The sequence below is a fragment of the Aricia agestis genome, chromosome 17 (genome assembly GCF_905147365.1).
Source record: "Aricia agestis chromosome 17, ilAriAges1.1, whole genome shotgun sequence".
Lineage (NCBI taxonomy): Eukaryota > Metazoa > Arthropoda > Insecta > Lepidoptera > Lycaenidae > Aricia > Aricia agestis.
The window spans coordinates 5,126,379-5,139,388 of record NC_056422.1 but is presented as its reverse complement, the minus strand read 5'-3'; the positions used below and the strand labels follow the sequence as shown (position 1 = coordinate 5,139,388).

Genomic DNA, 13,010 nt, shown 5'->3' with positions numbered 1-13,010 from the left:
CACCCGGATGGAACGAAGTTATAAAAAAAGAGAGAGAAAGAGAGAGACAGAGAGAGAGAAACACGCGCTACCACATGGCTTACAACTATAGCATTTTTGCTCTAGCTTTTGTGTCATGTCATTACAACTTTTTCCGTCTGGCCCCCTTTCGCAACGCGCGATACGGAACTTCGTTCCAATTTTCTGTGTTTCATATCTGTATTGTCTCAAATGATTCAAGTATAGGTTGTACATAATTATATAACTTAGTAAACTTATAGTTTTTATAAGTTATAAATAAAACAGATTATATTTTTAAATTCCTTTGATAAAAGTTATCGAGAACCTTATTTAACAAAATGCTTTTCTTCTTTAATTAGAAGAAGCATTCAGTTTCATTACAGAGAAACTTCTTCAAAGATAATATCTTCAAAGCGCACTTTAATTCATTTGATAAAAGTTCTCAATGCACTAACCTCGCGCCCAGCTAGACTTGAGAGATTTTTTACACAAACCCCATTTTTATGTTCGTTAGATAAGAAATATGCCTTTCTATTTCTTCTAAAAACTAGATGGTTTTAAGCGAGGTTTTAAGAATAAGTTCCTTACTTAAAAATATATATATATTATATATTTTTTTTTATTACTTAGGAGTTAGAAATTCGTAACGTGATATTCTAAATAGATAAACTTTTAAACAGTTTTACCATGACTCTAAGAAAATACGACAACTACGTATTCGAAAGGGAATTCTATGAAAATGTTTATCTCTGCGACTGCTCTTTATAGAATGAGATCCCACTGGTATTTTTGGCGGACTCTACCTTCGAATTTGTCCAACTTACAAATTAGTAGACTTGCACACATCAACTTTTATAACTATTACTACAACATGGTTTATTTAATTATATTATGTTTCATCCGTAACATCACGAGCTTGCCTGGAATATCAACTATTACAGCTACAATACGGTATACGACTGAACCCTTAGTGTCAGGTGTTTATACGGGTGTTAAGCAGCTGGTTACACTACAAAACACACCAACCTTAACTAGTCGTCCGTCGATCAGTCGCTCGCAGTCTCGCCGGAACCTGCTGCCGCCGACTGCGGCTGGCATGACAGAGTCGTCGAAAGTCGTCAAAGTGTGCGACCGGGCGAATGAGACGTGCTTCGTTCTGTATAAGCGTAAGTGTAATAAGTTATTGAGGCATCTGATGAGGATACGCGTACTGATGGGCAAAGAAAGCGACGAAATTTCTAAACGTTTAGTGCTTGTTCAGACACAGCGGGATCCGCGCGTTTCCCGCGCTGAAAAAGAGCGGTTAAGAGGAGTCCACACCGCCCTTTTTTCCATACAAACGTTCTCCCCTGTTTCCTCCCTGGATAATGCTAGTAGAGTTATAATTTTTTACCTGAATATCAACGGCCACTAATACAATGTCCCTATGTATTCTTTTTTTTTCATAATTTAATTATTAAATAAGATATGAACGTTCAAAAACCCAAAAAAATGGCAAGATTTTCCGCTGTGTTCAAACGTCCAGAAAACAGATTTGGCTAGATTATACAAAAAAAGCAAAACATAGAAACACAGCTCAAGGCTTGCTTTAATCTTTAATGAAAAAAGTACTTAAATCGGTTAAGTTTTGGAGAAGGAATCAGGGGACAACGAATCGTTGATTTTCTGCAGTTGTCTTTATCGCGTTCTGTGGTATAGACTTGAGGTAAGGGAGACAGCTATAGATATTACACGTACTTTTTTTTTATTTCTTTAGCCCCTGGTGTATCCTCTTAAGTGTGAACGCTGTAATACATCGCCTTTTAACTGACTTCTAAAAAGGTTCCAAAAAGAGGTTATATGTTCGGCTATGGATATATTTTTTTGTTAATAAGCTGCGGGCGATTAGACTGCTTGAGTCCAAACCTCGCGGTTCCCGCTGTGTCTGAAGTCTGAACAAGCACTTAATCTCTTTCCTATCTTGCTCTTGGATGATGTAATTGGATGAATTCTGCCTCTTATACAACTGTATTGTTAGAGGAAGACAATATTTGGGTATGAACAGTAAAGGGGTAAAAGACTAAGTGCATCCTATAATCCATCCTACAATTTTGCTGAACTGGCTAGGATTTTGTTGAAGGCTTTTTCATGCTTTATCAAGCTGTATATACTATATTAAGGGGGCGACTAACCCTAAAGTGTCGATTTTATAATTCATTTTTATACTTGAAAATAAGCCTCGAATTGTTTCATTTTCTAAAATTAGATAGTACATTATATTTCCGAGAATTCGATCTGAGCAAAAATACGATATCTTAAAATTTTCTCGATAGAAAAAAATCACAAAGATGCATCTAATTTTCACGAATTTTTCATTTATTGCCGTAACCGTGCATTGAACTAAGTTAATATTTTAACACATTGTATAAAATTCTATCATTGAGAGATCGACCTAGCGAATTTTTAAAATGTTGTATATTTATTGAGTTATTGAGAAAAAACTAACTTGGCGATGAATCCGCGTCGTTCTTTTTCACCTGGCATATGAAAGACGGGCGTGAGTGTGAAGAGAGAAGGACGATGTTTGATTTTTGGGTTAGTCGCCCTCTTAAGGATGTATTTACCTGTGCGGCGGTATGGTGAGGGGCGGTGGCGGGGGCGGCGGGGGTATCGGGGTGTGGGCGGGGCAGCTAGAACACAAGAACATGATTAACGGGCTTATTTTATTATATAGGGGATTGATGGGACAAGCGCAATCAACGCCTGTACGGCAAATTTTAGGCTTCAATCTCCAAATCTGCGGGCAGCGGCGCGGGAGCACCGCGTTCGAATGTACAGATTTATAATATTATTATGGAACTGGTCTGAAAACAGCGACGCGGCGTGCGGCGCGCGGCGTACTAGACGTTCTTCCCGCGCCGCCACCGCTACCGCTCCCGCCCCGCTGCCCGCTGATTTCAAGACTGACGCCTAAATCTTATAACTCTTATAGCAGGTTTACATTATTCTGATGCAGGAATACAATCTTGTGTTGGATTGCTACTTGAAACAAACAACAGCACTGCAATTTGGATATCTGAATTGTAACGTCATTTCGTAAACCGGTCATTACACCAACCGTACACGCACCGTCGGCGCTGATGGCCAGACATATATGAAATTCTAGGAAAATGCTTTGAATAATTCAGTGCCGATATATCGTATATTTCGGTGTTGGCACTTGGCACCGACATTCAGTGAGCCAGAGCCACACCAAAATCAACCTAATTAATGATGAACACTTTCGAATTCCTGTAATCGTTCATCATAGCCCATTTTGTGTCAAGGCTTGGGTCGACTTGTTAGCGCCATCAAACGCATTTACTAGTTAACACTTAACAAACACCATAAATAATAAATATAGTTATTTTATTATTCGTAGAGTTATTAGCATGCTGGGTTTCCCATAGGGGCAAGTGGAAACGAGTATTTAGTGCGAACCCTTGCTAAGTAAGCAAGTAAATTAATTATACGCAATAGTGTTTCGACGGATAATAAATATTGTGAATAATGGCATATCGTCGTATGATATATTTTATACAACGTTTTTACTACGTATTATATTTTAGTAACCTGTAAAGTCCGCATTCAGAGACAAACATTAATTACTTTTTTACTATCATTACCTGTCAAACTCTTCGTTAGATTGAAGTTTAATAATTATCATTAAAATATGTCTCTGAATTCGACACTTAAACATTTTATATAATTTGGCTTTAGCACAAATTTTTACAGTTCTTGGAATTAAAAGAGTTCAATTTCCGTTTTAGTTCAAAATATAAGTTAAAGTGATTAAACAGCGTAACAGATATAAGTTAAAAGCGTTGGATGTGTAAATGTAAATGTAATGAAATAAAATGCTATACTTATGCAAAGAGGCATCATCATAAAAATCGATTCTTCTAGATATACAGAATGTAACTAAACTAAGTAAGTGATAATACTTTAGGGTGTGTATGAGTCCCTTCTATAGAGTTCACTGTAAAGGTGGCAGCGCATTTTTTTTTTTGATTTGTATGGGTAAGCGCCTCCGTCATGATTTTTTCCATAAAAATGTAGTTTTCGGCGCTGCTACTTTCACAGTTAACTCCATATACAGGGTGTAACAAAAACAAGTGATAATATGGGTCGCAGTGACGTCAGGGCTACAGTGACCTGCCTTCTTTAAAAAAAAAAAAATGAGGAAACTCGTGACGTTCGGGACTCGGGCGCTTGCTCATACAAAAGTGAAAAAATGTTTTGGTATTTCAGCCATCTTTCAGCGCTGCTACTTTCACAGTGAACTCTCTATAAGGAACACATACACACCCTAAAGTATTATCACTCGTTTTTGTTACACCTTGTATAGGACCCATACACAGTACACACCCTAAAGTATTATCAGTTATCCAGTGACAAGAATCGATATATTTGTTTAGTTCTTCGTTTCCAATAAAGTGTGCTATCGAACGTGCCGCTCAGGAAATGTCTCGGATGAAGAACCGCTCCTGAATTGTTATCGTAGAAAATTGAAAACTTTTCTTTTCCAATAAATACAACGACAAGCATTGTTTTATTTTTCTAGCTATATTTTCTGTGTCTTTAAAAACCTCGTTAGTTTAGAGCGACAATCGGCTATTTAGTTAATTTCTAACTATTGATTGTTCCTATTCAAACAATAAGATATTTCAATAGACCTCTTAGCCAAGGACAAGAAATACTGTGACAATATTATGATAATTAATTGCTATCACCAGGCTTGGGGAAAAAATATTTCTCCTCCAAACCTCAAATACAAAAGATTTTCCAGATGAAGTTACTAAAAATCTTGAATATCTAACGTAAACGTTTCCCAAGTATTTTACGAGTAATATATTCAATTTTGTATTTTTAATCCGAGCCCCATTGGTGACATTATGCTAAAAAAAAACGAGTGCCCTTAAGAAATGCCCAGTGAACCCTCGTTCCCTTCCCTTAGGTAGGTTGACATTTCCACACGTATTTTGGTTCATACCATAAAGTTAATATACCTAGTGGAATAGAGAAACAAAGGCCTGAGCAAGAGAGATGTCACTATCAGTAACACTGCGTGGTAAAAAGAGACGTGTGATACATGACAGCAGCACTCTTTTTTTGACATCCAGTTAGCACGTGCAGCACGTTGACAATTAAATCTCATAGAAATCATGTTCAATTATGCTTGTGTCAGTGTATACGTACACATATTTTTACACACAGATGTAAACCAATTTCGGTTTCGATTGACAGCTCAAGATTGTTGCTCTATTCCGCTAGGTATATTAACTTTATGGTTCATACACGCTTCATTACTTTTTATTGTCAAGTAAATCGCAGCAATAACATTATGCACAAACATCGCGACTGAATTTTATTTCGTAAATGGTGATTTAGTTAAAGTACTTTTCATGAACTTGAAATCATCATTTTTATTTTTTCCCTCCCTCTTAGGGCCTGTTTACACCTAGCTAGTAGAGCTGTGGCGAGACAGTGGTGGGACCAAGGGGTGCCCTTGGCTAGGGATAATAATGCTCCCACACCGGTTTCGGTGACGGTGGCCGGTTTCATTGAAACCAGGCCAGCTACGCAGGAGTACTCTTATAGTACCCAAGTGTGTGCGCAGTACACAAGAGCACTCTCTATTCCTTTACTCTCATAACCCAGTGGGACGGAAGACCGACACGACCGGCAAGTGATCAGGCGCAGGACCGACTTTTTACATGCCCATCCGACGCATGGATCACCTTACCTGTCAGACAATCAGGTGATCAGCCTGCATTGTCCTAACCTTATTTCCCTGTTCTGAGGTCCTAACCAAACTTGGAAATAACATGTTTCCAACGCGGGAATCGAACCTACCACCTCCGAGTTAAAAGCCGCGCTCTATACCACGGAAGCATCCGATTGTCTGACAAGTAAGATGATCCATGCGTCGAATGGGCATGTAAAAAGTCGGTCCTGCGCCTGATCTCTCGCCGGTCGTGTCGGTCTTCCGTCCCACTGTGTTATGAGAGTAAAGAATAGAGAGCGCTCTTGTGTACTGCGCACACACTTGGGCACTATAAAATTACTCCTGCGTAGCTGGCCTGGTTTCAATGAAACCGGCCACCGTCACCGAAAACGTTGTGGGAGCTATTATTATCATTGTAATACTGTGCCTTGGCCGAGCACTCGGTATGTTTATTGTGTTGGTCTATCACTCGGTAATGTGCTTATACGTACCGATATTCGGTATGTATACAGTGTGTAACAAAAATAAGTGATAATACTTTAGGGTGTGTACGTGTTCCTTGTAGAGAGTTCACTGTGAAAGTAGCAGTGCTGAAAGATGAATTATTTTTTTTCACTTTTGTATGGGCAAGGGCCCGAGCGTCACGAGTTTCCCCATACAAAAGTGAAAAAAAATTTTGGTCTTTCAGCGCTGCCACTTTCACAGTGAACTCTCTATAAGGAACACGTACACACCCTAAAGTATTATCACTTATTTTTGTTACACCCTGTAGACACGCGGCCGAGGGCACTATCTTGCCATTGTACTGAGTAGGAGCAATAAGGCCCTTAAGAGTCCGGGTGCCATCGGAATTCTCATACAAACGTAATACCAAGATCATTGCCCATAAGAGAATAATATTTACCATGTTTGAATTATTATTCAGCTTAAGATAGTAATTACCTAGGTTCCTGTACAAAGCTTCACTGCAAAATATTTACATACCAAAAATATGAACGATTACAATTTAGTATGTATTGTAATCGGTAATATTTTTGGTATGTAAATATTTTGCAGTGTCTCGTATGGGAAATGATCTTGGTACTACGTTTGTATGAGAATTTCGATGGCACCCGGACTCTTAAGCTTACTTTAGGAGATATTTTGTCCCTCTTGATATAAAAAACCTTTAAAACTACTTATTGTAATTTATAACAAATTTTAGTAGCATCCCATTATTTTTACTTGACGATCTTTAAAAGTGGTTCTCAGGTATTTAAGCGCCCTGTTAGGCACCAGTATCGTGTTAAAAGTTCTAATGATATCGTCAAGGATAGTTTAGAGTTTAAAGTCTAGACCACAGCCTTTTTGTAACCTGAACTTTATTTGTAGAATATTTAAATTATATACTGGACGCCCCTGGATCTTCGACTATAAACTACGAGCCTATTAAATGTAGCCTAAAAGTATATTTAGTATTAGATGTCCCGCGCGGCTTCGCCCGCGTAAATTAGGAATTTTACGGAAACCGTACATTTTCCCATAAAAAATAGCTCTTATGTCCCTACTCCCTTCACTTGGTTTACTCTATATCTGTGCCAAATATTGCCATAAAAATTTCTCCAGTAGTTCATAATTTCTAATATTTCCCACGTTTTTCCCACATTTTCCTGAGTTTCTTCGGTCGTATTCTTTTATTCTATAATATAGATGTGTAATGAATAAAATAAAAATAATTAAAAAAAAAGAAAAAAACCATTAAGTATACTAGACCAATACTAAGTGGATTTGTCCTTTCCGCCGCAAAGCGCGTCTAATTCCTGGGTGAAATTAATTACTGTAAAATAAAGACCACCAAGATACAGGCTTCGCCTAGTTTGGGGTCTACAGGACAATCATTTAAATTGTAAAAAGTACTTAATTATATTATATCTTAACAAAGTGCTAAGGCTATTAAGTTGAGACTTGATGTGTTTAAATTAAGTTTATTTTTACATTAATTTTGCATGAATTTCTAATTGTAACCCTGTTTTAATGTACTGTATTATAATTGTGGTGGGTAATAAATTATTATTATTATTAGTTTATTCTTATGGTAAATTATTGTACGTCTTATTCGACATAAAAACTAAAGTACTTAAGTGTTATAGTATTCGCTAAAAGCAGTTCTGTAATTTTGTCGAGATAAAAGGTATCGTTTAATGTTTCAATGAGCCCAATGCATTTAAACTAACGGTAGTTAAAATCTAAATGTCTAAAGAGGTCTTTTCAAAACTATTTTTTGAGCGAATTTGATACGGATCAAATTCGATCAAAAATATACTTTTAGAAAGACCTCAGAAACCTCTGCAAACATACAGTTACAAAACACACACTTATTAACAAAATTTCAATTTACACAATATATTATTATAAACAGTATACTCACGGTATGATAGAAGGGGGTCTAGGCAGGGAGCCACCCCTGCTAACGGAGGCGATCTGGTCTACGTTATAAGTTTGCGGCCACCCCGCGTTATCTTCTATTACCGATCTGAAAAAGTTACGTCCATTTATTACTTATTTTGGTGTATCCCTGATTTAGGAGTTAGCAACGTCAGAGTGAAGATATCTTTGACGTATGCCTCCCTGTTTTAGAAGTTATAACTTATCAAGTAGGTAATAACGTCAGAGAGGAGTTGCAGATTAATTAATTACTTCTTAAATTAACTTAAAACTTTCTTGCTTATCGGACGAAATATTATCATCTGGATAAGTGTATATAAGTTTTTAGAAGACAATTTTTATGACAATAATTTCATATTTTGATGGGGACAATCTTGTATATTTATATACATTGAGTTTCTGGGCTATGGCTGTAAGTATCTCCATGAAATTAAGAATGGTGGGCATTTTGGGAGAGAAAAACAATCTCAAACAAACAACACGGTTTTTTGATAATATGAAACTTTTGCCTCTGTAGCGGAATACACTCGAATATTCGTAACCTATAATATTATGACGTCTTCTGTTACTTGGATTCTACTTAAACTAGGTACTTAGTTTTACTTTGATTCTACTTGCTTATTTATTCTAAAGAAAGAATTTTATCCCATAGCTTTGTAGCTTTAGGAAACCATTTAATATTTATTGCTGACCCAAATTGGCAAAGGGTTCGATCATGTTTCAAACAATTAGTTTGTTCGGAATAAAGCGATTTCGATATTGTTTTCCGACGCAATTATACGGAGGTGTTGTTAACTTTATGAAATAATGAATTATGTACTTACCGAGATCTAATTACTGTTTATCTGAAGTTATTGTATTAATTTTATATCAGACACTCAACTGGAGTTTCAGGCATCTTGTTTAAACAGTTAAAAGTGAATTCAAACTTTGATCTGCTGTAAGCTGTTCTTATAACTTTCTACGGTAATTTTGGTACGGTAAAAGTTAATTTAGGTAAATTGTAGTATGGTGTACTCATAAGTGAAATACCCGTCTACACATGCGTGCCTCAGCTATATCTGGGTATTTAGAGAAATACTATTTGGCAGCTTTAGACTGGCCGCATACTCACGTTTTCCATATTCGATTTCCATATTCGGAATCCCATGAGTCTAGCGCAAACGTTCGTTTTTTTTACGCGCGAACGCAGCACACGTTTGAAACACACCAGCAGAATACGCTCCGTTCGGAAAAAAGCGAATTTACTGTATTCTCTTCTGATTCTATGCATTCGGATTTCAGAATACGAAAAACGAATGCGGAAATCGCATCACTCACTGTGGCCACTCCATCCGGGTGAAGTCTTCATCCTCTGGCATCCAGGTGTAGCGTTTGGGGTCAGGCTGGGCGCACACGCTGCGTGGCCGCCGGCGGAAGTAGGAGCATTCCAGGTCTGCGTCATGCGCACACACCTCGGCAGGCACCGGGGCAGGCTGCCCGAACCTGACGACGGGTTTTGATAAGACCATGGTAGGAATTGGACCATGGTAGTTTATTATTTCAATAGTATGAGTCGTCTATGGACCTTTTGGCCATATTATCTTTTTAATCGACTTCATTTCTGTCGCCTACACATTATAGTAGTTTAGGTACTCGTATGCTAATATTTAACAACTGCCTAAAGATGAAAGAGAGTTCCGTGGAGAAAGAAATGAAGAGTTGAAAATAAAAGTTTCAAAAATAATTATTATAATGTATTGTATTTCAAAAGAAGAACTTAAGACTCATAGATGGATTATTGGATACTTATTGTTTTCTAGTTTTTATTATTCTCAGTTTTCAGTACGTTTTCTCTTATTCAGTAACTACGTATTCTTATTCAAGCACTTTTTAAATATAGAAGTTGAAAACTTTACTCACTAAAACTAACTTTCCCGATACTCTTGGAAATATTACAAAGCAATTTACATTTACTCATACTACAACTTTACAAACCTGCAGCAATTTAGAGTGAAATCTCAATGAAATAGTCGCAAAAACATTTCCATACCTTGGATAACGCTGTATGGGCGCATAATCGGTGTTGAGATTCTCATCCGAGGGCACTCGACGACGGACACACACGGATAGAAATGATGCTCTGAAACAACAGGACACATTTATATCGTATAGAAATGATGCTCTGAAACAGGACACTTTTATATCGGATAGAAATGATGCTCTGAAACAGGACACATATATATCGGATAAAAATGATGCTCTGAAACAATAGTACACATTTATATCGGATAGAATGATGCTCTGAAACAATAGTACACATTTATATCGGATAGAAATGATGCTCTGAAACAGGACACATTTATATCGGATAGAAATGATGCTCTGAAACAGGACACATATATATCGGATAGAAATGATGCTCTGAAACAATAGTACACATTTATATCGGATAGAAATGATGCTCTGAAACAATAGTACACATTTATATCGGATAGAAATGATGCTCTGAAACAATAGTACACATTTATATCGGATAGAAATGATGCTCTGAAACAACAGGACACATTTATATCGGATAGAAATGATGCTCTGAAGCAACAGGACACATTTATATCGGATAGAAATGATGCTCTGAAACAACAGGACACATTTATATCGGATAGAAATGATGCTCTAAAACATTGATTCCCAAAGTGATCCAGGTGGACCCTCGGGGGTCCACGAGAGCCCGACAGGGGTCTACGATTGCGTGGGAAAAAATGGGGGTCCACAAGTCATTAACGGGGGTCTATAAAAATGTATTAGGTGACCCAACTACACTTCTTCTATGAATATAGGCATATTCTGTGAGTAGAACAGTGGTTCTATTAGTCTAGTGAGGTACTGATAGAATTTAGGGACAAAATGATTGGTTTTTTTTGTTAATCTGTAACTTATTTATATATATTATTTTATATTATAAAACCTTAATTTAGTATTCACGCTGAACGGAATGAAAGATATTTTGTTTAAGTCTCAGACATTACGAGATTCGTAGCACTTTTGGATTTTTGGTATTTTGTAGCTTCGTATACCGATGAGGTAAATCAATAATATTATCTTACCCTAACGACCAGTCTTAGCACAGAACTATAGGTATTTATCACAGAGTCAATTATAGGGTTATAGAGGCTTGCTCCACTCGCGAATCGCAACTGACCCCTATAAGATCCCAGTTATCCTCGATCTACTATATATCTCGATCTTTCAATTAAAGCTCTACTAGTAGTACCTAAAAGTCTAAGAATCGATTTAAAATCGAAGGCATAATATAAGACCTTACAGATTGATCATTGAAGACACTTTTATCGGACGTGTCCTTGAAAAAACATTATTTCTCAAACAAACAAGGGCAAACATTATTTATTGTGATACGATGTACTTTAAATCCAATTTGTGTCAAGATCAACGTTTATCTCAAACATAAATTTGATCTAAGCTTAGACTAAGCCTTAGCCTCAGATGCGACACTTTTAAATTGAGGATTTAGGCTGAGTGTGCTCACTTTGTCATGACGTAATTTTGAGAACATCTCACGTACAATTATCCTTAGGCTCACGAGCACGCTAATCTCTTAGAACCCTTGTATAGAAACACTTGAAGCTTGAATATCAAGATACTAATTAGGAAGATCTGACGTATCTGTAGGTACTAATATTATAAAGCGGAAGAGTTTGTTAGTTTGTTTGAACGCGCTAATCTCAGGAACTACTGGTCCGATTTGAAAAATTCTTTCAGTGTTAGATAGCCCATTTATCGAGCAAGGATATATATAATATTTTATTACGCTAAGACTAATAGGAGCGAAGAAATAGAGGAAAATGTGGAAAAAACGGAGGAAATTATTTAAAATTGCTTATTTTCTGGAGCAATTTTAATGTTATTTTATTTGGCATACATGAAGAATAGACCACGTGAAAGGACATAGGTTTCTTTTTTGCGGAAAAATGTACGGTTTCCGTTACATTCCTAAATTACGCGGGCGAAGCCGCGCGGAACATCTAGTCATTGATATTGTAACACTGACAAGTGACGACAATATAATTACTTAACTTGACAGAAACAGAATAATATTCGTTGCTTAATTTGGTTGTTGTTGTTGTTGTTGTTGGTAGCAAATAACAAAGGTGAAGTTAACACTAGAAAGAAATTACATAATACAGTTCTATAATTTTATTTCCAAAACAATAGTCATAGTCCACAGGGGCCCGATTCTTATACCTTAAATGAGGCTTTGTATGTTGTCTTCAGTGTAGGGCTGGCACATTATACAACATTAGCTTTGTCCACACTGTGCCTTTTTCTGTTCGTCAAGGGCATGCGTTATAGCGCAGTCAACAGCGAACGTGAGGCATGCCCGAGACGCATGCCCTCTGACCGTATCCAAAACATCAAAAATGACAATGTTGGCGTTGCGTTCGTTGACGCATTCAAGTTGAATTAAAGAAAATGAGTAATGACGAAAATTGAAGACGAAAGCGCATAATGTGGACATAGCTATTTACTGGCAAATGGTATTCAAATTTGGAACACATCTTATCACACAAATATTATCATAGATTACGAAGACCTCGTTGAAAGAGCTCGCGTTGCATTGAGATTAGCTGAAAATTTGCGATCGTAGCTTGCCAATTTAAAAAAAATACCGTCAAAAAACAGCGCGTGGGGTCTTAAAGACCCTTAAAGACCCCGCCCGTGATGTTAAAGGTTAATGTAGTGTGTAGTGTATTTGTCGATATGGTATAGGACGATTATATGGTATAGAGCTGCAGGGGTCACCAATTTGTTTAAGAAATGAAATGACCTTCGCGGTCCACGT

General features: G+C 37.1%; 1 protein-coding gene across 2 annotated transcripts in view; it reads right to left on the bottom strand.

The window, feature by feature from the left end:
• The window catches only part of LOC121735219, a 48,531-nt gene that overhangs the window by 20,722 nt on the left and 14,799 nt on the right, over positions 1–13,010 (bottom strand). For both annotated transcript variants that reach the window (XM_042125958.1, XM_042125957.1), the window contains exons 3-6: positions 10,203–10,292; positions 9,491–9,655; positions 8,154–8,258; positions 1,027–1,156 (exon numbers count right to left, since the gene is read on the bottom strand). In XM_042125958.1, the coding sequence (XP_041981892.1) occupies positions 1,027–1,156; positions 8,154–8,258; positions 9,491–9,655; positions 10,203–10,292 (490 nt within the window). The remainder of the gene's footprint in view (positions 1–1,026; positions 1,157–8,153; positions 8,259–9,490; positions 9,656–10,202; positions 10,293–13,010) is intronic.